The sequence below is a fragment of the Branchiostoma floridae genome, chromosome 7 (assembly GCF_000003815.2).
Source record: "Branchiostoma floridae strain S238N-H82 chromosome 7, Bfl_VNyyK, whole genome shotgun sequence".
Taxonomy (NCBI): domain Eukaryota; kingdom Metazoa; phylum Chordata; class Leptocardii; order Amphioxiformes; family Branchiostomatidae; genus Branchiostoma; species Branchiostoma floridae.
This window is the reverse complement of record NC_049985.1, coordinates 3,895,810-3,921,448: the sequence shown is the minus strand read 5'-3', so window position 1 is coordinate 3,921,448 and position 25,639 is coordinate 3,895,810. Positions and strand designations below refer to the sequence as shown.

At 41.8% G+C, this 25,639-nt stretch overlaps 3 protein-coding genes and 1 non-coding gene across 8 annotated transcripts; 2 read left to right on the top strand and 2 right to left on the bottom strand.

Moving 5' to 3' along the window:
* Positions 1–397: 397 nt before the first annotated feature.
* On the bottom strand, positions 398–7,971 carry LOC118419585 (sequestosome-1-like). Of its 5 annotated transcripts, none has more exons than XM_035826030.1 (9): positions 7,816–7,971; positions 7,422–7,645; positions 4,833–4,928; positions 4,363–4,676; positions 3,675–3,993; positions 2,953–3,269; positions 2,416–2,557; positions 1,642–1,767; positions 398–1,256 (listed from the first exon to the last, which is right to left on the bottom strand). In XM_035826030.1, exons 2-9 carry the CDS (start codon positions 7,603–7,605, stop codon positions 1,090–1,092), a joined length of 1,665 nt encoding a protein of 554 aa, XP_035681923.1. In that variant the 5' UTR covers positions 7,606–7,645; positions 7,816–7,971; the 3' UTR covers positions 398–1,089. The 5 variants fall into 5 exon arrangements, with proteins under 5 accessions (XP_035681923.1, XP_035681924.1, XP_035681925.1 ...); XM_035826031.1 differs by having other exon boundaries at positions 7,422–7,642; positions 7,816–7,962; XM_035826032.1 differs by lacking the exon at positions 7,816–7,971 and having other exon boundaries at positions 3,747–3,993; positions 7,422–7,785.
* Positions 7,972–8,691: 720 nt separating this feature from the next.
* On the top strand, positions 8,692–19,630 carry LOC118419500 (sterol regulatory element-binding protein 1-like). The gene is made up of 16 exons (XM_035825906.1): positions 8,692–8,870; positions 10,649–11,082; positions 11,519–11,833; positions 12,080–12,194; positions 12,306–12,460; positions 12,703–12,901; positions 13,122–13,306; positions 13,701–13,950; positions 14,281–14,447; positions 14,820–14,982; positions 15,426–15,564; positions 15,955–16,206; positions 16,546–16,714; positions 17,906–18,085; positions 18,496–18,601; positions 18,897–19,630. The coding sequence occupies exons 1-16, from the start codon at positions 8,762–8,764 to the stop codon at positions 19,112–19,114; spliced, it is 3,156 nt and encodes a 1,051-aa protein (XP_035681799.1). The 5' UTR covers positions 8,692–8,761; the 3' UTR covers positions 19,115–19,630.
* Positions 19,631–20,597: 967 nt separating this feature from the next.
* Trnak-cuu lies at positions 20,598–20,670 on the top strand. Its single transcript has one exon. It is a non-coding gene; the product is annotated as a tRNA-Lys (tRNA).
* Positions 20,671–22,512: 1,842 nt separating this feature from the next.
* Positions 22,513–25,349, bottom strand: LOC118419993 (39S ribosomal protein L30, mitochondrial-like). The gene is made up of 3 exons (XM_035826695.1): positions 25,261–25,349; positions 24,018–24,245; positions 22,513–23,585 (listed from the first exon to the last, which is right to left on the bottom strand). The coding sequence occupies exons 1-3, from the start codon at positions 25,303–25,305 to the stop codon at positions 23,229–23,231; spliced, it is 630 nt and encodes a 209-aa protein (XP_035682588.1). The 5' UTR covers positions 25,306–25,349; the 3' UTR covers positions 22,513–23,228.
* Positions 25,350–25,639: the final 290 nt, after the last annotated feature.

Sequence of the window (25,639 nt, the reverse complement as noted above, 5' to 3'; positions counted from 1 at the left end):
CATGGAAAATCAAATGCCCTATCATCTCAACATGCTTTACTCAACTGAGTTTATATCTTGAAGGACATATCATATGGTAATTGATATGCAGAAAGCATAAATGAGTATTTTAGGAATCGTTCAATAACATTTAATTTTATGGAAAGTATTTATTGTAGATAGAATTATATGTCATTGTTATATAAGATATTTAACTAATATTTCAATCAATCTTACCCCTATAATAACTACAGAAAAAAACAAAGCAAGCATTTTTTTGCTCAAGAACATTTTATTTTCCACATCCCCACATTCTCTGTTCCGTCATACAGTTCAATTTCAGTTCATCATGATCTTAAGAACACTTCAACCTGCACACGCATCTTTATGCCATGCTGACACAAAATTTGTTTATTCCATAACATTCTCCATTCCACATGTACCACATCTTTCTTCATCTTCCCTGTTGAGCTTTTAAATGCCAAGATAGTGAATAACACATAGTGACAGAGCAAGAAGCTGGATACAGTTAAGTTTACCATAGAGAGTTATTTAATAATGATAAAAGTTGATTTAAAATTGCAAAACAATAAAACTCTGCTTCTCTCCCCTCACTGACAAGACAAAGCTCTTCTATCAGACCAATCCCATAGCTCAAGCCACCTCCGTGAAAATGTAAAATAAGGCATAAAAATGCGAATATATATATGATGGGCATGCAGCCACTTTTTCATTGGTCGAATCGTAAATTACTATGCTGTGATTGGTTGAACTGCTAATTGTGATAAACAGCTAGGAATGGCTGATGTGCAGGTTGTTGTATGACCTTCCTACATGTGACCTTGGTTGTCACACTGCGTAACAAAGACTGTCTGGATGTCTCGTGGATGTCAACATCATATGAAAATCATAAATCATATTTTCTCTACTAATATATCTGAGGCAAGTGCAAGAACTGCTTATACTAGTATTTTTTCTGTATATTCTATTAGACGCTATTCTGCTTGAGTGGAAAAATTGCTTAAACTAGCATATTTCTGTGTATAAGCTATTAGAAGCTGTTCTGCTTGTCGTCACTTGTCGCGAGGGTGAGTCGGAGAGCCCGTCATCTTACACGTATGGCGGGAGGCTGTCCGGCTTGCGCCCGGTCGGGTAAAGCGAGTCCAGAACCTGCGCGATGTCGTAGTTCTTGGCAACCAGCAGGGAGGACAGCCAGCCGTTGTCGTCACGGAAACCCATGGCCTCCATCTGTGCGATCGCCTCAGCCAGCTGTTTGTCTGTGTAAACACAATAACACGTCAGGCTACTTATTTCTGCTGAACTAAAAACATAGAAATTAATAACAAATTGAATTGGTGTGGCCGTATCTACTTTAAGGCAACTTTACTGTAAAGCTTGATATGTCTGTGGTAGTTTTATTTTGAATTCATGGCTCTTGTTGTGACATGTTACTGCAAAGTCATGACATTGCCGATGCGTCTCTTGTATAATTACTGTACTACAGAATTGTTTCTAAAAACCAAGCACCCACGAGAATAACCGAGTCTACAGTATGAAGCATAATAAAGCCAGCAGGAGGAATGAAGGAACAAGGATGGTGTGTTACACAGAAGGGCAGTTATATACTGGCTATATAAATACAGATAAAGAAACATTCCGTACCGAACTCCGCAGCCGCAGTGACTGGGGGAGGGGCGGTCGGGCGAGAGGGTGACGGTTGGGTGGTGACAGGAGCGCCCCCTGTGCCTGCAGTTCCCGCAGCAGGTGGTTGGGCCGTCACCACAGTTTCTAACAGACATGAGGAAGAGTAGGTGTCAGTAAGACAGGACACCACAAGAACAGAAAAGAGATAAAATAAGGCATTCTGGTTGTTATGTAGGCCCTTTGGTAATTGGTACTCTTTTTTTGTATATGTTTTTTGTGTGGTTGCAAATAAACAAGTGAAATATTTAAATTTGGAAAAAAAACACAAATAATTGAATGAATGAACAGGATAAAATTAGACTCTTCAATTTCAAATTAGAACATTCCATCTCCTTGGTGCTGAAAAACCTTCCCCTGACAAAGAATGTACCAAAGGGCCTAAATAGCAGTAAAATCAAAAGCTGGCAAAGTGTCATTGCTTCCTTTTTCCTATTATCATAGTATCAATCAATACCAGGTACCTCCCTCCCATAAGGCTGATTCATTGGGAGACAGCTGTACATCCAGGACTAAACCACACCATTTTCAGTCTGTACTGCTGCAGCGCCTGAAAATGCTGCTAGGGGGGGGGGGGGCAAAATTCTTTCTGGGACTTGAATAATTACCCACATTCTAACATTTACAAATCCACCCTAAGGACCTTGAGTTACACCAGACACAGTCAAAAACACCCATGTCGGAGGTGACCCTCCTTCCCAGAGGCAAGAAAAGCGTTGTCATGATCAAGCTTACCTTGCTCCTTGGCCTTGCGCTTCTGTTTGGCGGCATCTGCCCCCTCTCCTGTCTCATGATCGTTAGTGAACTCTCCCTCCTTTGGGCTGAGGTGGGTCCAACCGTCAGCATCACTGCTGCTGCTGTCATCCTTCGTCACCTCCTGTTTAAACATGAACAACAAACAACAAACATCAGCAACTAAAATTTATGGCAAATGATTTTAACATTACTGTCCCGTACATTTGTAGACATGCAATAGTGAAATGTGAGGTAAAAATCTATGTTGTTGACTCAGAGTTATTATCTATGTCTTAGGATTGCTCTCAATCCCAGAGTATAGACTATAAAATGGACAAAAGCAACAAGCATCAGCAACCAAAATCTATGCAAATGACTTTCATATTACTGTCCCCTACATTTCTTAACAAAGTCATGCAATAATGTAAGGTCAAAATCTATGTCGTCAACTTAGAAATCTACGTCTTTGTATTGCTCAATCCCTGACTCTAGACTTAAATGGACAGAAGCAATAAATTCTATGTCAAACAGACTGACCATGACCTCCTGCTCTGCTTGTTTCTCAGCCTGTGGTCCCTCCTGTGTTTCCATGGTAACAGGTACCTCCCTCTCCTCCTCCTCCTCAGCTCCCTTTCCCTCTGCTGACATCTTCCCCTGCTTCTTCTGCATCTTCTTCTGCATCTTCATGGCCTTCTTCATGCCCTTCCGGCCGCACCTTCCGCCCTTCCCGCCGGGCCAGTTCCAGGGCCCGCACTCCGGCCCCTGCTGTCCCCACGCGCCCTCAAACTCCGCCCAGCGGCGCGGGCACTTCCTGCGCTGGCCCTGGTGCTCCACGTCAATGTCGACATCAATGCCTGTGGATGAACAAATGTCCAAATGTTACAGATCAGAAAGTATTTCATCTAAAATTGAATTGAATAATTGAATCTCAGACCAATAAGCTTGCCCATCTGTCTAGAGACTTTCATTGGTTACAGGGATGGACCAGTGTAATGAGCTTGTTTTAATTTTGGGGGGCATGTCCAGCTTCCTCATCATTTCTTGACATGTTTTAGCTGGCTCACAGATGATATTGATAGGTTTATATGCATGTTCATTGGTTGTTAAAGGATGGACAATGAGAGACAAATTCTACATTCAGACAAGCATTTTTATGATTCTGGCAAAGCGTTAAATTGACAGAGAAGCTTCAAGCTTTCAACTAACCAAGCATGAAAAGTAATTAACTCAGCAGCCAAAGCACCACTAACTCTACTAACCCAGGGGATCCAGCATGCTTGCCACCGCCTGTCCTACGTGCTGCAGGTAATCAAAGGCCGGCGGAGCCTCACCGCCATCCTCACGTGGTCCCGCCGCGCCGCCCGACTCCTGGGTACCGTCCTCCTGCGCTCCGGCCTCCTGATTGGTGGATTCCTGGGGCTGTTCCCCGTCGGCGGGAGCCTGCTTTGCCTCCTCGGCAGCCTCGGTTTCGGGATCGGCTTCTTCGTCATGGCAACGGCGCCTGCCGCGTTGTGCGTTGGCTCCGAACATCCCACGGGCCCAATGACGCCACCAGCGGCGAGGCATGAACCAGCCAGGCTAAAGGTGACAATCATTAGATATGTAAGTATACAATTGAACTCACTCACTCGTCCTCTTGCAGTTGCACAAGGTGCGTAGAGCCAACTGATTTCACTAGGGTCCTCCACCGTCCATACAATATTGAACACTACTCATGAAATAAAATTAATGTGTGGGTCTTCTTTTTTTATCACTTTAAGTAATTTTTCCATCAAGAATTAAGTGAATTAACATGCACACTTATAGCCAAATAGCCAAACAACACAGGTGGAAATTAGTGGAAAGGGTGAATTAACGAAAAATTCTATAATAAACATCTGATATTCAATAGAAATATTGCTGATGAATTTAAAGTTTAGGGAAAATAACACTAGAGCTATTTCTTACCCCTCCTGGTCCGTATCCCTGCTGTCCAGGGAAGTGAGGGGGACCACCGTGGGGGTGTCCAGGGGGACAGCCAGGGGGTGGAGGGGGTCCAAACATCCCACCGCAGAAGGGGGGGTGCCCGGGCGCAGTCGGGTTGCGCATGCGGAGCAGCTCGTGTTCCGGGTGCAGGCCGACCCCCTCGCAGTTCCCGCACAGGTCGAAGTCGGGACACACGGTGCACTTGAACCTTGACCCCATGACGGGGCCGTTACATCCATCGCAGACCACATTGGGGTGGAAGATTCCATCTGGCTGGGAGGGGCCTCCACCAGACACTGGGAAAAAAAATTAGTTAGAATGCCCAGTCAGCCCAAATCATCACCGAATGTATCAACTTGAAGATAAATGTTGTTACGACTTATACAATACAATAATACGAGCGACTGTAAGCACATCTCCTCTGTTATATATAGATGAATCATGTGTCCTACCTTTCACATAGATGCGGAAGATGCCATCGTTGACAAATCCGAGGGCTTCCAACAGCTCCTCATCACTGGAGAAAGACACAAGGTCACCCTCGCCATCTGCAAAGTCATAAAGTCAGATAAGTCATTAACTTTTTAAACGATACCAATTGACATAACATGTCAACTACATGCAACTATCTCATAGAGATAACCTAATAAGTAATCACAAATGATCATATTAGCTTAAACCACAGCCCAAAAATATCTTTGTTATCTTATTTTGAATAATTCAGATACATTTGTTCTCTGGATGAATTTTGAATGGGTTCTTCAAGTGAAGTAATCTATGACTGATGAACTTTTTTTCTCAATTTCTAAGTCGGAGCAGATGTAAAGATCTGGATTCTCAGTACTTTTATGTCTAAACAGTATTCTATTATTCTAATACTCAGATCATGAACTGTACTGTGTTGTATAGCATCTGTAGGGGGAGACAAATGTTGAAAATACAATATTCAAAAAGTACCGATGTTGCAAAAAACATTGAGAACAAGCTGGATCCTTACATCAGCTTGGTCCGAGATGATTTAGATTTCAAAGTCAGTCATTCTCCATGAAATTTTTCATAGTCAAATGTATTTTCAACTCAGATTTACACAATGAGCTTTACGTGGCAGACTGCGTCATGCCTATTTATACACCATTATATCCCGGGCATGTGACTGCCTGTTCCTGTTTTTCATGTTGACAGTAAGTGATTCTATAAAAAGGTCAATTATTCTGCATAATTTAACCTGGCTGGAGTGACATTACTTCACCACAGCTATTACAGAAGGGAGTTTCATGTAATACAAATTCTCAACATTTTCTTGTAGAACATTTCAACTTATATGTGAAACTGACATAAAAATTAAAACTTCATTAGCTAATATGGAGAATGGTCCCTTGATTATGCTTTGACTTTTAAGTTGATATAAAAGACCACATTCTGATTCAGAAGTAATCTCATAGGACTAGATTGAGTTTCAAAACAGGATGTTGCATCTGGGATTGCACAATGAAGCAAGAAATTGCATCATGCTGCAATATCTCACAAGGCTATGAGTCATTCCAAAACAGGAGTTGCAAAACAGGATCTTGCATGATCAGATTTCACAATCCTGGGTCAGATTGCATCATGTTGCAAAAAAACTCTTCTGTCAATTAAAAGTTGCAAAACAGGGTTGCACAACCAGGATTGCACAATCATCAGGCTGATTGCATCATGCTGTAATGAAATTCAGCTATCACACAATGATGAATCACCCCCTATTTAGAACTTGCAAAACAAGATTTGCATGACTGGATTGTGCAACACAGGGGCATATTTCATCATGCTGTTAATGACTGTTATGCACAACCCCAGCTGTCACATAATGATTAATCACCCCCCATTTAGAAGTTGCAAAACAGGCCATTGCATGCCTTGGTGCAATTATGTCTGCACTCCCTGTCTGCAGCATTACCTTATAAGGCAATCTCGCATTGCAATGAGGTGCTCTAGTTGTGCATGACTCATGCAAGATGAATGTTCAGTATTGCACAATACCTGTGCAACACAGTAGAGTTTGGATATACATGCAGCATTGTGCATTTCTAAAGATTTTCAGTATCACAATAAAATAGAATTGAGTAAGAAAAATCAACATTATTTCCTTTACTTGTTGAATTGTAAGCTAACACTTATAAGACACTGCATAGTTTAGAGACAGTGACAAGAAGAATTATGAGTACACTGTCTAACACTGTAAAAACTCACATAGATAAAATGCTTGAGATCTTATCATTTAGAATTGGATATACAAAAACTATTGATAGCAGTGCATTACAAGTTTAATAGTATACTGTCAAATTCTATTCCCTGACCATTAGGCCCAGATGTGTTATGGCGACATCCAATTTTGCCATGTCATCACCAACAATTGTTAAGAAACGTCATGGCATCGTCCAACTTTGTTGTGTAACCTATCTTAGACAATATGGCGGCTCCCAAAATTTGCACTGTCACATTTAAAACCCAGTAGTGTAAACACAGACATGATTTTTCCCCTTTTCAACCATTTGCGAGCCTTTGAGTATTATGTTTCATTTCAAACAAGTTAGGAAATTCTTTTTACAAAATGAAAGAGTTGGTGGGCCTAGATCAATTTGACAACATGAAACTTAATGGCAATCAAAATCAAAAGAAGCAAAAAGGGTACAGTCACTTGAAATCTCTACCTGAGATTATCAATGTCATTTAACCCATGCACAAAACTCATAACTATTCATTGCTATAAAAAAAGTATAAAATACAGTTTCAAAGTCTAAAAATGTATTTAAAAAAATCATCATTTGTGACAGCAAATCCTAAGTTCGCAACAACAAATTAAGACAGCTTTTCTCCAAGACATACAAATGAACATTTTGATCTACAAAAAGTTGATCAGAATTGCAAATATTTTGGAAGTCTTGTTTTGTGATGACAACTCTCCACAATAAATAAGTATAAAATCATAATAGAATTGATCAAAATGGAAAAATTACGCTGAAAAGTAAAGACTAAAGGGATTTCAGAATTCTGGAGCTCACCTTTCCAGAAGAGCTTGAAGTCTCCGGGGTCGGACAGGGACGGGAAGACCTGGGCCACCTTACGGGACAGGTAGTCATAGTTGGACGACACGTCGGGGTCCATCGCGAAGCGGCGGATCTCTTGGGCGGGCTGGTCGGCCGACCCTCCCGAGCGCTCTAGGTAGGCTTTCACGGTAAGCGACATCGTCGATTCTCGGTTGGCGTTCGCTGGGAAAATCTCACTGCTTTCAAAACACAAGTAACGTAAATATATTGTGTCTTCACAAGGTGTGCCAGAGATATAGTGAAGATACGTTGCAACTCAGGGCGTTTTTATACCGAGAATGTGCAATCTAGAATGTTGGAGAACGTTCTATATGAGTAATGAAGGCGCAAAATAGCAAGGATGACTCACCTAAGCGTCGCTGCAACGATGACAATGCAAGTTTTGCACCCCTACGTGTACTGTTGTGCAACGAGTGGTCCCGTGACTGTTGCGCAGCACGTAAATAGACGTGATCATTGAGTTGCAGTGACCCGCAAACCAAAATATTTAGCAATGACGTAATGCTTGGGTTATACTTAGACTATAAGGTATGACTTCTTAGGCCTACAATAAAATTATGGTAGCAATGTACTTTAAGGTATAAGAAATGGTAAAATGAAAATAAACCGAAATATTTTACAGTCAATATTTGTTTCTAACAAAGATCAATATTGTTATAAAAGGTCAAGCAACATATAAATCAATAGAATCAACCCTCCTTTTGGTCCATAATGGACTATTCTTGAGAAGATACTATGAGACTTCAGATGGAGGGGCCGTGAGCTGTCAAACTGAATCCAACAACCAATAATACACAGTAAATGGAATTAAAATCAACATATGTAACAATCATCGATGAAATAAAGATAAAAGCTATATATTTTTTCTAGAATTTGTATTAGTAATGTAAATTCAGGACTAGCATTAGTGTTACTCTTTGTTACTTATCCCCATCTGCGTATCATTTTGGCTCTTCCACTTGGATTTCCTTACGACAGCATCCGACGTGTTAGACGCAAAATATTGTTCAGAATATTAGTGAATCTTAACAGTGTCATCATACAATTAAGTAAGCTTAAAGTTGTTATACGTATCTATTAAAAATATTTGGTGCATTATAAATATACTATGTGCAAAATTATAGAAAGGTTAGTTGCTTTTCTGTATTTTTGTTAGCGTTTGCATGTGTGCGGATGGCTTGCTCCAAAAATTATGCTAATTGCTCATGACGTAAAATCATCCGATGTTTTCCTGCGCGGTGATTGGTCCGATTCTCGTGGTCTGTGGGCTGGTATTTTCAACACTCGGACAGAACATGGCGGCGGATCAGCAGTGGACGGGTGCGGACCCCGGTTTCCCGGACCTACCGCCCGACTTTAGCGGCAACACTGGCTTCGAAGATGGGTTGCTGGACGACATTGACGGTGAGTAACATTTTGCTCAAATTTTGATGTGAATTTCTGCGTTTTTCGGACGAAAAATACCGATAAAAGTGGCGATGGTGGGTGGGCGATTTGGATCGTGTGGCAGACGACGCTAGGCAATTTCATATGAGTTGAGTTGCTGGTCATTTACTCCTATTTTAATCATACTTAAGTTATTAAATGATATATTAGAGATATTGTCATGGGCCGTGTCTGGTGGATAGATGGAAGAAAAACTTGAAAAGGTTCGCGTTCGTTAACCTCCTCGATATAAGGAATTTTGAAACGGAGAAGAACGTAGGATGATGGAGAAAAGAGAGAAAGAAAGTGTACTGACAAATGTGTGCCGCATGCCGACCAATTGGAAAAAAGCAGCAAGAGAAGTACACAAGAGAAAGAAGCACAGTGAGAGAGGAAAGACAGCACATGTGACCATCTTCCGACGAAACAAGCGGATAATAGAGACAACAACAACATTTTGAAAGAGTCTTGATCAGTCGCGAAATCATAGTGTGGAAAGATGACACTACTTTATACAGATTCCGAAACGCGAGGAAAAAGTTGTTGGTTGCATTTTCAAGAACTATTGATATGTCACTCTTTTGGCATTCATTTTTGATGGGTTTGAAATGGGTTATTTGTATAAAACGATCAGAAATATGCACGACAAAACTTGTGTATGTGAAGTGAGAAAGGGCATAGCTGTCCGTCTAGCGGCTATTCACAGGAAACGCTCACGTTTTAACTCATTTAAATCCCCAATTTTCACCAGAGTTATTCTGGATGAAGAGTGAAAGTTATTTTTCAAACACAAAAGACGCATTGCCAGCACTTTTCCCTCTTGTTTTGATTTTTCTAAAACACCAGCTTTCTCGAGAACTGGTGACTCCCATATTTGGAGTGATGATCTAATCAGGAAACATCAGGCTACCCGTCCTGACCAATCAGCGGACAGGACTCCCCTGCTGACTCCTTATAGGCCAATCAGCGCGCGGGATTTCCCCTAATGTTTTTCGTAATGACCCAGCCCTGACCTCTCCCCATGTTTTCTCCTCCTCATGAGATGTTTACATCAGTGATCAGACCATGTGGGTCCACCAATAGGCAGTCAGGCTAGCACTGGAGGGAAATCACCTGTTCTTTTGGAATGAAGCCCAGATGTAGAGAGCTGTGGTGTAAAGGGAACAGGGTCTTTGCACTTTGTGTGTGATCTAGGAGAGTGAGTTCTGCCTTTCTCAGTTTTTGCTGTCTGCAAGAGCTTAGTCGCTTTCTTTTATAATCTGGAATTCAGATTTCCTTGTTGACATCAGCTATGGTCCATACAGGTAACAGTTTTCCTTTCCATTAGATTGATTTTGTCAGTTGTAAGGTTGTTCATGCAGGACTATTTATTTTATGATATCTTGTCTTGTAATTTTATTTCTAAGTATTAGGACTTGCATTGAATGTGTCACATTTTTTTGTGGAGGCTTTCTTATTCATTAGACTTCTGATATTCAGTTCATTGCATTTAGCTTTATCAAATTCAATAGATTGCCGCTAGTAGACTTTAGGTTTTGATAAAGTGGTTGATTTGATTTTGCGGCGAGGGAAGGGATTGACATGATACTCAATCTATAAGTACTATAAGACAGATTCAGGTGTGTGTAAAGGTACAATATTGAAGTTCCAGCACTACATGTTTTTTTACAAGGTGTCAAGCAAAAATTGTTTCATCTAAAATTTGTGTTTCTAGATGTAAAGACGGAAATTAAGTATTATTGTTTCATTCTTCACAGACATGCTGCAGCAGTTTGGAGATGGAAATGGAGACTTCCTTCTCAATGCAGCTCTCGACCCGCTGGTGGGCGGTCAGGACACCTCCAGCCTCCTGTCTCCCCCCATCTCACCCCCTAGGGACCAGTTCAACTTCACCTCCAACATGAACCCTACATTACCACAGCAGCAACAACAGCCCCAACCCCAGCAGGACACCGCAACACTACAGCATTACGGGAACGCACAGAACGTCTCGCTTCAGAACCTCCTCAACTCGCAGCGGAGCGGGAGCTTCAGTCCCAACAACGGCGTGCAGGTGACACAGCAACAGCAGCTGTACCAGCCCCAGAGTACATCTCCGCAGCTACAGCAGGTGCAGAGACAACCGCAGCTGTCTCCTGCCAGCCAGGCGCCGTCTCCACAACCAGTACAGCAACAGGGACAGATTCACCAGGTGGGTTGGAACTTTCAAAAATTGTTCTCAGTTCTCAGATGATAAACCACATACTGCGCATAGTAAGTGTTGTTTGCAATTAGGATTTAGGTGCAGCATACTGTAAATTTGGAAATGTTTGCAGTGACCTCTCAACGGCGAAGTCATGTTTGGCGAGTATGCCTTCCTATTGTATCACTACAGTACAGAGCTACAAAATTGTTTCAACTGTGAGTGTTGTACTGTATAATGCTGTGAATGCCCCATTCTTCTCCTACCACAAATGCCAAAATAGATTTAATGTATGGCTGGTGACAAGGGAGAAACATGTGAAAGACATAGTTGTATAATGTTTTATTGAAGTTACTGATAATTAATGTAAAAGATCAAGTCATATCTAGTTGCACAGTCAGTGTTGTATATTGTTGTACTAAAATACATATCCTTGTTTTCCCAGGTGGTCATCCAGCCCCAGGTACTATCAATCATCAAAACCGACTCGTCAACATGCTCCACAGCCACAACAGCCACAGTGTCCACTCCGCTACAAACGGCCGTTGTCAACGGCAACACCATTCTAACCACCACCATTCCAATGATCATCGACGCGGAGAAGCTGCCCATCAATCGACTCACAGTGGCGAAACCGGCGTCTCCTGTTCAGAAGGTGGAGAAGCGGTCCTCCCACAACGCTATTGAGAAGCGCTACCGTAGCAGCATCAACGACAAGATCATTGAGCTGAAAAACCTGGTCGTTGGAGAAGAGGCAAAGGTTTGTAAACATTGCATCTGTTTTCAGCTGCATGCTGAGAAAATTGCAAATAGATCTACAGAAAATCTTCCACAATTCTTTGAGGTTTTATTTCCACAGATGTACTTAACTGGTATTTTCTTCACTGACCTTAAAACACTGCAAAACTTCCCTCCAACTGAATCGTAAAATCAAATTCTAACAAAAATAAAACATTGTTTTGGATTGGAAGTTTTTAAACCATGAGTTGTGCTTCTCACACCACAGATGAACAAAGCTGGAGTCCTGAGGAAAGCCATTGACCACATCCACCACCAGGAAAAGATCATCAACAAACTCAAACAGGAGAATCTGCAACTCAAGATGGCACTTCAGAAGAGAGGTAGGCTTGTCTCCAGTCCTTACATGTTTTCCCCTTTTTTGCTCACTTTGTTGCCATTTTTGTCTTTATTATGATGATGTAAGCTTATCTTATGTATTGTTTATGATCTAGCCTCCTTGTCAGAGTTGGTGGTAGGAGGACAGAATGAAGCGAAGGTGGAGACTCTAGACATGCTGACGCCTCCATCATCTGAAACTGGCTCCCCTCGGCGGTACCTGTCAGAGTGCAGCAGCGACTCTGAGCCTGGCAGCCCTGAGAGCATTAAGGTAGGGATGCTGTTATTGTTGTTGTTAACTTCGTTCTGCCTTTCAATGTTGACATGCTGATTTTTTTCTGGTCCAAGAGTAAAAGTCTCCAATGATTATTATCTTCAAGATGCTGCAAATATGTATTCTTAGACTGCATTTTGCATCATTGCAAAAACCCTATTTCTACTCCTATCAAGGAAGTAATCCCAAATGAAAATAAATGAATTGACAGTAGCGCTTTTTTATTTTATTTCGACCAGGTGAAAAAGGAGGAAGATGCCTTCAATCCCTGCGGCTTGCTTGACCGCACCAGGGTTGCCCTCTGTGTCTTCATGTTTGCCTGTCTGGCCTTCAACCCGTTTGGCACACTGTTCGGCGGTGTCGGCGGTGGTGCTGGTATCGGTGCTGACTACATGCAGGCGCACACGGGAGGACGTACTCTGCAGGGCGACGTATCAGGTAAGAACAATATAAAAACGATTATCTTTCTAACATTTCTGCCTAGAATGTCTCCTAACCAGTCACACTACTAACGTGTCAGAAATGACTTACAACGAGGCCATAAGATATCACTGCTTTTATTTTGCCTCTTTTTGGCTACACTCATGGAAGCAGCTTGTTGTATAGTGTTAGATGATCTGTTCTGCAAGTTTTCTAATGTTTGTCTGTTCTTCAACAGCTGTAGAGCTCAGCTGGCAGGAGTGGTTGTTCCCCACGCTGTGGTTGTGGCTGCTCAACACGGTGGTGGTGTTGGGGGTGCTGACGCGGATTCTCGTGTATGGTGAACCAGTTACTGTCCCCCGAACCAAGGCCTCTACCACGTTCTGGAGGCACCACAAGCAGGCCGAGGTGGACATCTCCAGGGTAAGGATCCCCTTTTGTTTCTTTGGAGATCTGATCTATTTCTGTGCATTTAGCCCACCTACATTGTAACTGAAAGTAGGACAACTGCATACATGTTTATTTGATGTGGGTAGTGAGTGGTAGCATCTTTTCAAAAAAGTAATTGCTTGACTGGAAAAAGTGCCAGTATGTGTGAAGATTTGAAACAGTGAAGTTGAATTATTTGCATTAAATGGCATTCACCCCACCTACATTGTAGCTGAAAACAAGACAATTACTTAGCTTTTTTATTTGGTATGGATAAAATCTTTTCAAAAAAAGTAATTGCTTCACTGGAAAGAAATGAAAAATATTCATGTGATGATGAAGTGGAGATGAAGTTTTGAGGAATGAAATGTCAATCTTTTGTTTCCAGGGTGATTACGCTTCAGCCACGCAGCATCTCCGGATCAGTCTGACCGCGATCGGCCGCCCGCTTCCCACGTCCAAGTTCGACCTGGCCTCCAGCCTGTTCTGGAACGTGCTGCGGCAGGGTCTCCAGCGGATGTGGATCGGGCGCTGGCTGGCAGGCTGGGCCGGGCGTGGCGTCGGGAAGGAGCACGGGAAGACGTCAGCGCGGGATGCGGCACTGGTGTACCACAAACTGCACCAGATGCACATGACAGGTAAGGACAGAAAACCTTGATCTATAGATATAGTATCTGTCACCTTAAACACTTTCTTTTTCTTGTCTCGAGATTACAGGCTCTTTTTCGCCAAGTGATTTACTTTTCCATGTTATTAGTAGTATGTAATGTGAGATGTTAAATGCGATTGATATGTCCTCTAGAAATAAGAGTTTAGGCTCCAGCTTGATCTGGATGTCTTTTTAGATACCTTTGTTGTGCTATTTTATTAGCTTTTCTTTGTGTATACTGGACTAACTTGCCAGCAGTTGCAAGCATCAGTGTCCTATAAATAAAAGATCTAATTACAATATTTTTTTTTAATGTTAGATCACCTCCCGTGTGGTCGGCTGGCTGCCATCCACATGGCTCTCTGTGCTGTGAACCTGGCTGAGTGTGCAGAGGAGAAGCTGAGCTGCGAGTCTGTGGCTGAGATCTACATCACGGCTGCCCTCTGTGTCAGGAAGAACTTCCCAGAGAGGATGCACTTCCTCGCTGTAAGTGTTACTCTCAAAAATGTTATCCAAGAACATTGTCTTTGTCTATCACTCTATGTAGTGTTTTCAGTGCATAAAAGAGCCTATTATGCAATGGAAAGTTAAAGAATGCATGAAAAATAATACTGTTTGGCAAAAATTCAGGTTATAGTATTAGTAGTAGTGGCAAGTTGTAGAAAGCAGATTTCGACCATTCTGAGCTCTACATTTTCTTTTAGTTTATCATGACACCGTGAATATGTGTTCTGTATTGCCACAGTGCAGTTCACTTCTAGGAAGAAATTCAAACATTACAAAAATTTCCCTTCTAAAGCAAAATAAAATCCTTGTGAAAATGAGTAAATTTATGGTCTATTCTGTTGTGTTTTCCAGCGTTACTTCCTGAGCCTGGCGCGACAGGTGTGCAGCTCACGCGGAGAGGAGACTCCCGCGTCGCTACAGTGGCTCTTCCACCCGCTGGGACACCGCTTCTTCGTGGATGGAGACTGGAGCTTCCAGGAGAAGGACAGCATGTTCAGCTCCACAGGAAACCCAGGTAAGGAAGGGAACACTTAATCTATAAGTCTTGGATTATTAGCAGTGGTTTTCTTAGCATCTAAAAGTTTTCAAATCAAAAGTAAACAAACATCTGTCGTCACAATCCAGTATGGTAACCCAAAATGTGTGAGTGGCTCCCTGAGTGAGCCTTGTTTTGGGGTAAACCCTAAGTATGTATTTTACAAAAATCTACAGAATTGTTTCAAATGCATACTTAAAGCCCCTTGAAAAACATCCTTTCACTTTCTGCTAAGAAATTAAATCCTTCTGAAAAGAAATGAATTTTCAGTAATGCGTGGACATGTATATAGCTGAAAGCTGCTTACTCTATTCAAAAGCAATGTTAGCGATGTATTTTACATTTTAACTTTCTGCATTTAAGTATTATGAATTAAAGCCAAGAGTTTGAATTTATGGGAATGTTTTTGTGTAATTTTTCAGTTGATCCTCTGTCCCACCTGAGCCAAGCGTTCCGGGAGCACATGTTGGAGAAGGCCCTGTACTCGTTGGTCACACCTTCCAACACTAACAACAACAACCCCTCCATCGCAACAGCAGACACTGAAGACAAACCTGTCAGGTAAGCAGGACAAGCTTTGTTTATTTCAGTAAAATGTTTTGTGCTCTGTCTTGGAGGTTATTGACTGTTGTTTCCTTTATCTGATATTGTTCATCGCTTGAAAGCCTCTTAACTTAAGAAGAATCACAAGGGTATCAGGCATACTTTTGGCTTGGTGCTCTGCTGTGAAAATCGGGCCATTGAAAGTCGCCCAATGATTGAGAGGACTCGTACCAAAAATGACCTTTTTGGGCTTATGAACTTGGAATGCAATCTATTTTCCTGTTTCGTGTCACCTTTTTGAATGCAGCATATGTTGCCATACAAATGTACATACTTACATATGCTTCTGTGTGCAAAAGTTTGCTATATAACTACCCTGATGATGCTAAACATGTCGTCTCCTCACAGTTGCACCCAGCTGACAGACACCCAGGAGTACCTGCAGCTCCTGAGCGAGTGTGCGGACTCCGCTGGCTCCTCCAAGCATGTCACCTTCACCATATCCTCCAGCATGGCGACCATGCCAGGCGTGGACGCCGTGGGAAAGTGGTGGTACTCTGTCCTGAGCGTGGCCTGCTATTGGCTGGTCGGGGAAGATGAGGCAGCTGAGAGACACTACGCGGTGGTGGACAGTCTTCCCAAGCAACTGGACCAATCTGAGTAAGCATTACTTTCTAAACATCCTTTCCAAGTCTTTGCTTCATTGAGATTATCATTAAAATTGAATGTTTTGGTTTTGTCTTTATAATTGTTTCTTTAGACTTCTCTCAAAAAAGTTGAATCCTTTTCTATTTCGGCAAATGTTTTTCAATTGCTTCATTATTAGTCTGTGTAACACAAACTCCGCTGTCCAGGGCTGTAACTGGCCCCTCCCCGCGGAGGTTTGGCGGGCTTCTATAAGCGAGATTTAATCAGGCTACTTCATTCTTAGACTTCAGATAAAATTTTTATCTTTTCCTTCATGTGTTAAATCATTTCGTATTTTTTAAAATCTTGCAGGGATATGCTGCCCAAAGCGGTGCTGTCTGCCTTCCGTGCTCGTCGGCTGCTGTTGAGCGGAGGGGAGGACAACAGTCACAGCTGTCTCCTGTACTGTGACAAGGCAGGGGCGCTGCTCCGACACAGCATTGGCATGGCAACCACCAATGAACAACAGGCTTCCAAGCAGGTAGGAATAAAGTCGTCTGTTTATTAAGAAACCTTGCCGTTTTAGTTTTTAGTCTTCGAAATGTGTTTTGAGCAGTTTTGTGTTGGTGTAATTTGGAAGATGTCACTAGCCTGTTGAAAGATGTACATACTGGTATTGATAAATAGAGTAGGCTTTTCCAACTTTATTTTTCCAATGAAAAGGATAGTAGCTGGCTTGATTGACTTAAACTCTTGGTATGAATGTAATTTTATAAGTTAAAAGCTAGTTCTAGATCAAGGTGTAATGGCTAAGAGGGAAAAAACTCTGAGAGAGAGAACACCTGTTGCTAGGGTGCATTGTAGTTGCATTGCATGTGCAACACAGAAGTGCAATGTAACTGCAGTGCAGCCCAGAGGCAGGAACAGACCACTATGTACTTAGAGTAGAACCGAGGACAATAAGAAGGGTTCTTAGGATAAAATTAGAATAAAAGGTTCTTAGGATAAAATTGGAATAAAAGATGAAATTGAACTTTATTATGGCAGTCCCTATTTTGCGGTGCACTAGTTGTCTACAATGAACCTATGGTGTTGTTACCTTTGCACTGGCTGTCATGCCAAAGTGCACCACTTTTCTGATTTGCAGCAGATTACACCAGTTTTATTGCAGTGCACCTGGAACATGCAGCTGCACCAGTTCCCCCAGGGTGTCGGCGGCTGACATGATGTGTGCAGTGCACATCGCCTTTTCTGTGGCTGAGGTGCATTGTAGTTGCATTGCATGTGCACAAAGGAAGTGCAATGTAACAGCAGTGCAGCTCAGACATGGTTGCAATGCAAGGACAATGCAAGTAGCCTCTAAGACTTGATTGTATGAAAAATACAGTGTAGGAAGAACCTATAACTTAATAATTTTAAGATAAATACAGCCAGTAGCATTTCTGGGTCAGAGTTTAAGTGTATTTCCAACAGGCAACACAAACATTGGACTTACCAATAGTACAGGTCAACTCAAATTAAGAATGACTTTAGGTGAAGCTTTAAGTTTGGAATAAGTTGCTGCTTACTCCACGCATCTTGTGATTGAATTGTTGGTAGCTTTAGAGTGGCATGCATGTTTTATACATTATTGTATTCATGAGTAGGATGATACGGAGACAAAAGAATCATAACTAATGGATAAAGTAAACAAACAGAAATCTCACGATGTCATTCCTTTGATGTTCTACAGGCGGTCCAGTTGCTGGTTTGTGATTGGTTGCTGTCGACACGGACGGCAGTGTGGCAGGTGGCGTGTAACAGCGGTCCCATTGGTGCCAGCTGCGCCCGACCGACCGAGCTTCACGGCTTCCAGGAGGACCTGGCCAGTCTGAGGAAGATCGCACAGGGACTCAAACCTGCACTGTCACGGGTAGGTTAACAGTCTCAACTTTGAGCTGTCATGGTAAAGTTACCATGTAAACTACTGTTAACTATTGTAAATTTTAGCAGTACTGTGAAATTATTACACTGAGTATGCATTTCCAATGTATTGGTTCAGCAGCAAACTTGAAATGCTGCAAAAACTCTCATCTCCTACTACCATGAAATTATTTCCCAAGAATTAAGGATTCTACTGTGCTACAAAACCTTGTGCAACAGGCCAACAGTTACATCAGTTGTTAACCCTGCAATTAGTTAACAATAGAAAATCACTTAAGACTTGCATGAAGTTTTTTGTTTAGATGAAGAATCAAATTTGTGCATATACTGTGATGAGTTCTCAGTTACAATGAAGTGTTTACCCATATTAAAGTGGATGTCTTTCCCTCATGTCTGCAGGTGTTCCTCCATGAAGCCACAGCACGTCTCATGGCAGGTGCCAGCCCCGCCCGCACCCAGCAGCTCCTTGACCGCAGTCTGAGAAGACGAAACATCTCACAGAAAGGTCAGTGTCCTTGGATATCACTCCTACATCTGACCAATTTGATCACTACTAGGAAGCCCCTTAGAATAGACCAGATTTCATCGGTCCCTGAGTGGTCGTCTTCAGCAATTTTGACTGAAGACCTCTTCTAATATTTCTTTGTTCCCCCTAAGTACTCTTTTAAATTGAATTGAATTTGTTGCTGTATACTTTCTGAACATGTGGGAAAAAAAGTCTGCTAGTAGCATTGAAAGTCCTAAATAAAATTTGTTGTTAGTTAAGGAAAAAACTTACCTGAATTCTGTATTTTCCACAGGTGACACCACATCCTTCCAGATCGGCGAGCGTGAGCGTGCGTCTGCGCTGATGATGGCGTGTAAGCACCTCCCCGCGCCCGTTCTCTCGTCCCCCGGGCTCCGTGCAAGCATGCTCAGCGAGGCGGCGCAGACGTTAGAGCACCTCGGTGATCGCCGGGCGCTACAAGACTGCCAGCAGATGATCCTACAGCTAAACGTGTCGCCAGTCTCAAGCTGAGACAATGTTCCAAAATGAGCCATGGACCAAACCAGGGCTGTGTTCAGGACAGAAAGTTGCACATTGAGATGAACAAAAAATTTTGTCCAATGTAGTCCAAAATTCCTGACATCATTGATGAAAAATAACAACATGGGCTACCAAACATAAAGTGGGATGGAATAAAATTAAACGCTGGGGATAGCCCTGGTCTAAACTCAGTGGATAGTTAAGTTAAAGAAAAAGTTCAGAAATAGTATGTATCAAGTTTTGTGTTAACTTATTGTGAAAGAATATCTGTGCAAAACGTGCAAGTACTTATCATGAGTCAGAGTTTTTCAGTTGCAATTTTGATAGTAAAAAGTATCAATGGATGGAATTATAAAGCTAAATCAAGCATTCTTGAAGTGAAATTTATTTTCTTGGCGAGTACTGAACTGATTCAGTATTTGATCTGTGATAAAGTATGTGATATGACATGTTGATCTAGTTTGTATATCTTGTTTTGTACCTCAGAATGAACCACACTGGATGTGTGAAAGTAAAAGATATGAAAAGTTGACCTGGTTGCATGTGTATTGCCTTGCTTGTTCTATGTTTTCTTTTTTCTATTCTATGTTTTGATAGTCTGTAGCCCAGCAAGAGTAAAGAGGAATTACAGCATTCCTGTGTCAAAGTAAAGTAGAAGAGATACTGAAGACAAATGTTAATAAGTATTCCACAAATATGTTAAGGAAACTCACTAAAGGAAAGTAAGAAAACTCAGGACTTCTGGAAATGTCTATTCACACAATGCTGATCAGAACAACCTTAAATTTTAGCAGACTCACAATTCCGTAAATATTAAGTACAGTAAACAGCATCATATGCATGAACTAAATTACAGACCAAAGATGCCGAAATTGATTGTAGCCAGACATACAGTCTAACCATGTTCCAATCAAGACCTATCGAAGTGAAATTGATGATCCAAAGGTCAGATAGATCCTGGATATTGATCGATATATTAATCGTAAAAATTCATATTGTTTTGGAAACACCCAGGCTTATTAGAGGATGATAATGATAAGCCAAAGTTAATTACAAATTCGTGCAGAAGGCTTGGATAATTCATACTGTAGGAAAGTCAGAAATAGTATTTCTCTCGTAGCAGATACGTGGTAAACCCTTATGATTGGGACTGTCAAAGAAAAAAAATCTGAAAGTGCGTTACGATTTTCTACTCCAACATCTGCTTTGTGAGCCAGGTAACACCGGAAACGGGCGCCATCTGGCGTAGCTTTTGAAAATTACAGTCACACCTCAGAACATGTTTCAGTCTTCTTTCAGTCGACAAACTCCGTAGATCTGTTTACAAACTATGCCAGGAATGAATGTTTTTTCCTTACTTACGAAAATTGTAAGGAAAACACAGTTTCTGTCAAAAATGGAAGTCATCAACGTTAACATCACGTGACAAAATATGCATGCAATATATACGCATGCGTACGCCCTCCGCCAGAAAGCCCGGTTAGCTCAGTCGGTAGAGCATGGGACTCTTAATCCCAGGGTCGTGGGTTCGAGCCCCACATCGGGCGACTTCTCTTTTCATTTTTTTCTTCTTACCTGTGAAATCGTTCTGTTATTTGCCTTACAGACAGATTAAATCTTATTTATATCTATTTTTTTCCATTTCATTTCTAAATCTACAAAAAAAACACTGGTCATAACCTCATGGCCGTACTAGTAACAACGCAGTACAATTGTATTATACGGCGACTAGCAAACACGCATACCAGTATGCAAGGATTTTTAGTATGTACATCATTACCTGACTTGCTTGCAATTTACGTTGAGTAGATTTTCCAGCCATGAAATGAAAGCTAGCTTCAAGACTGACTAGAGACCACTAGACGGAGGTAACTTTCGCCGACCCAACTGGAGTTTCATGATGTTTCATATGAAAAGCCGCCAAATCTGGCCCGACACGGAGACAGCACATATCTATATACGCCAGACTACGTTCCTTTATCTGTTACGTGTTCTTTCGGTTAATATCCATCACCAATAAAACAGACATTACCGTCAATACTCACTGATACACGCCTTGCACAAAACAACTAGCCGCCATCTTGCAATTCTGTTTCGGGTCGACCGGTCCATGATTGGTCGATGTCCCCCTACTTCCAACCAATGGCGTCCAAATGTTCCATTTGTTCCAAATGTTCCATTTGTTCCAAATGTTCCATTTGTTCCAAAATGGATTTGGAGACACATGGGGGGAAGTACAGCGACCACCTCTTCAAACCGACCACCTGGTCATTACGACCGCTTTTTTCTTGGCCCCGATAATTAAGTAAGTATAAGTGACCTTTTCAAGACGACCACTTGGCCAACACGACCGCCAAAAATTAGGACCACAAAAGGCTAAATCCCTGCCCATAACGACCGTGTCGTCATTTTGAGGCTTGAGCTGTCATGGATTTTCGATAACAAGCGTGATTTTGTGCCAAAATAGGCCAGTTTGCGTCGGATTTTGACTGCCATACGATGTTATGTTCAAAATAAAAGTGGCGGTGGATGCGCGTGTCTGGGTTATTTTGGGTCATTTATACTATGCCTCGGGCATCTTCAAACCGACCACCTGTCCAAGCCGACCGTTTGTATACAGTGCAGTTATAAGGCCTATGAAAAAAAAATTCCCCTTACGCCATGTGGATTCGATTATGTGGATGACATCCCTGCGCGCAGCGATTTTCGGCCGTTTCCAAAGTAAATAAAAAAAGTTTTCAACAATACATTAATTTGTACGAAGCAGCCTCAGCTCTAGAATAAGCAAATGTGTATGCCGTGGAATCCAAAAAATAAATATCGGAAAACGTATACAGATGTCATAGAACATTACAATAATTTTTTTAAGAAATGGGTCTTGGTTACCACAATACCCAATTTTGAGACATTTGGCCCCCAAAGTACGGCGTTTTTAGGTAATTATGAAGACAATGACTCCCTAAGATACTCATTGCCAAGCAAAAAAGGTTGCCTAGCAACCGTTGCCATGTAAAAGCAGGTTTCTTTTGGCACCACCCCTAGAATTGTCTCTATTGTTGTATAGAACACTTGTGCCAAGTTTCATGCTTTTACCACATTTTGCACAATTTTTGCACCAATCGCCTAGACTACAAGGTCAAAGAAGATGTGAAAGAACAAAACTGAAGAATCTATTGTTTGGTTTACTATATTCAGTCATTTGTTCAACCTTCCAGGCCACTTAGATTTCATAATGCAGGCAGCTTTTTTTTTTGTCAAACCTTTTTTTTTTATTGGCACGCTCAAAGCAGTTTTTGAATTCCAGAGGATGTCACCCATATAATCAAATCAACATGGCCTTACAGTTACATTACAGTCCTGAAAAAATTAGGGTCAGTAGGTAGGGATTCTCTTCTTTATTCAAAAATGTCATTTCTAGATTTTGGTCCAATAATACAATAAGAAAAAGAAACACATGAACAATACATACAGACTTGTCATGATTTATTCATGTTGAGATGTCCTCTGATATCTTTTCTATGGTATTTACTTATGTATGACTGAGGCCTGATCTAACACGAATTCTAATGCTGTCACAAGCAACTGTCAAAAATGACTTAAATATGTATACATTCTGATACAGATTCACAAAGGCAAGCAGTATACTGGATTTGTAAAAGGTGCAGTGGCCGATTGAGTAGAGTGTTTGCCTTGCATTTGGTAGGTCAAGTCATACCAAAGACACTTTTTTTCAAAACGGTACATTCTGCTTTTTTCTGGCTTAGTACTTGCTTGTGTGGTTCAAGGGCTACAGAAATGAAGATGACCACTGCCCTGTATGTCACCTGGTGTGGAACACTTGTCAGAAGCATTGTAACAGGGATCAAACTTTCACATGTTTGTTTCAACCCACTTACTAATACTATGCTATTATGAGACCTGTGTGACTCAGAGCCAATCAGGTCACTTGCCTTTCCTGTATTGAAATATTTAAATTCCAATTATTTCTCTACTAAGAGGTGCCAAACTTTTCAGCCAAGGAGATGATTGAAGTATAGTAGCAAACCGGAGCTAGAGTAGGATGAATTCTAGGCTTATTCTATACAAACTTCATCTAGTTTCAGTGCTATGACATTTTGAAGATCTCCCCCTCATCACTTCTTCTCTCCTCTGCTAATGTACTGTAGTCCCCGAGTTTGACTTCATACGTGTGTCCATGGCCATCTCGGGGCCTGCCAATCATTGGCTTCGTCTGGTGAATTTCTTCCGTCTCTCCCTCCGAGAGCTGTGGGAGCTCGACCAGCGGCTCCAGCCTCTTTCTGATGACCAGCTCGCCGTTGGACTTGAGGTAGCAGCCGTCATATTCCTCCGGTCGGGGCACACCGTTTTTCAGGTTGACGGGAACGATGCGTATGAGGTGCTTGATCTGCCACAGCTTGTTGTTGACGCTCGGTGTGTTCCTAAACACGTACATCTTCCTCATCTGGGGGAGGGAAGGAATGGAAGAATGGTCAGCAGGGTTCAAAATATGCAATGTTGCATTGGTTTTGCTCTTTTCTGCACCCAATATTGTAGACCAAGATATTTGTAAAGGATTATATATGTAAATTATAATCATATTAGATATGTAAATTAATATCAAAGCATTATATATTATACATCTAAAGCATTCTTTGCACATCCAAGAGTACAAAAAAATAGTTAACACCTGCGTTGTATTACTCAGCCATAGAATGTAGGTTCGTTGCAACGCTTAAAACAGCGTTTTGCTGACATTCTACTTGTTTGTAATCTATGGCTAAATTATGAAACAGAAATTACTTGTTTGTAATCTATAGCTAAATTATGAAACAGAAATGAATGTATGTTACTGCCTACAAAAGTGAGGGAACAGGTTATGTATTAATTTTCCCACCTGGTCAAGTTTCATCTCCTTGACGAGATCTTTTATCCAATACGGCTGACGGATGGTGGATTTGACCCTCCAGACGGCGTGAAGTGGCGGGGCGCGTTCCGCCATCTGGTCCGGGGACTTGGGGAACTCCGGCCAGACCTGGTGCGGTGGCGGCGGCGTCTCGTTCTTGTAGAGCTTCGTCCGCACCGACGTTTGCAGGACCTGGGTGACGTTCCTCAGTAGGGAACCCTGGGATAGAGTAAATAGTGTTTGTTAACAGCTGGAACAACTTTCATTCTTCTTGTTACAATGTGCTGGGCCCCATTAGATTGATCCATTAGATTTTGCGATGTTTTTACTATCGGTTCAAGTCTAGGCTAGATAGGTACTAGAACAGTCACAAATACGTCACATGAAGAGTGAAGACCAGGATACAACAGGCGGATGCCTTCTCTCCTGTATCCGGTATCAAGGTATAGCTGTATACACCTACACCAGACTGGGAGGTTTGATGCATTTTTTCACATGGGGACGGTCACCCCTAATTCTCCTATCGATAAGTGTTTGTGGTGGGTTTGTTAACATACCACATATGAATCTCCTCAAACACGGGACTTCCATTTACTAATAATATCCTAGCCATGGGAAGTCCCTAACCGAAGCTAGGTTTAATACGATTCTAAAAGAGTGGAGTGAGAAAATCCATGTAAAATGTCTTTACCAAGGGCACTACATCTTGGCCAAACACTCGGCCTGCTGGACGATATAATGCTCGGGTTTGCATACATACATCCTTATGCTGCTATTATTTTTTTAGAAGACTGGACACGAAAGGTGACACTGCAAAGCAGTATGGGCAATGGGGTTAAGTGTGCCATAATCGACTGCTGTCATAAAACATCAAGAGTAGACCTCCAAGACAGACCATTACATCAAGCTACAACAGACAACCTTCTGTACCAGCACCTCTGTTAAGTGTGGCAGAAACATCAGCAAGATGATGGTGGCCATCTAAACACTAAGAAGAAGAGTCGCTTCACCACCACACCATGACGATGCACCATCTTTTAGAGTTTAGACTCTTTAGAGCATGCTTGCAAAGTTTTTCGCAAGATATTCACATACTAAGGCATTCTCAAAGCCTAACATAGCTTTATAAGAGCCTTGAAGTGTTGATTGGCAAGCATACTTAAGAAATTCTCATGTACATCAACTAATGGATGAAGTATTAGTAAAATTTGAAGGGCAAAATACGAAAAAATACCTTCGTGAGCGCCGCCATCTTGGACTTGTTCCCAGGTTTGTTCATCCTTCTCGTTCCCAGATCACATCCGTCAACCTCTGCTGACACAGATGACGTCATTCAGGCGGGAAATTCAATTCAAGATGGCGTTGTCTGCAGCTGAGAAGGTCAGTTTATTTGTGTTTCTCGCGTATTTTTATTTTAGAGCAATCATTCTTTCATTTGTAGCACAAACATGTAACGAGGTGCTCATATGAACTTTTTGGTAGACATGAAGACGGAGGGTTGTCAATAGCTATCATACATTATTTTGTAGGTAGCTGATCTTCCTGGACTTTATGAGTAGATCAAACAAACAATGGCCGCTGGCAAGCTGGATTAGTGATGGTGTACAATACAC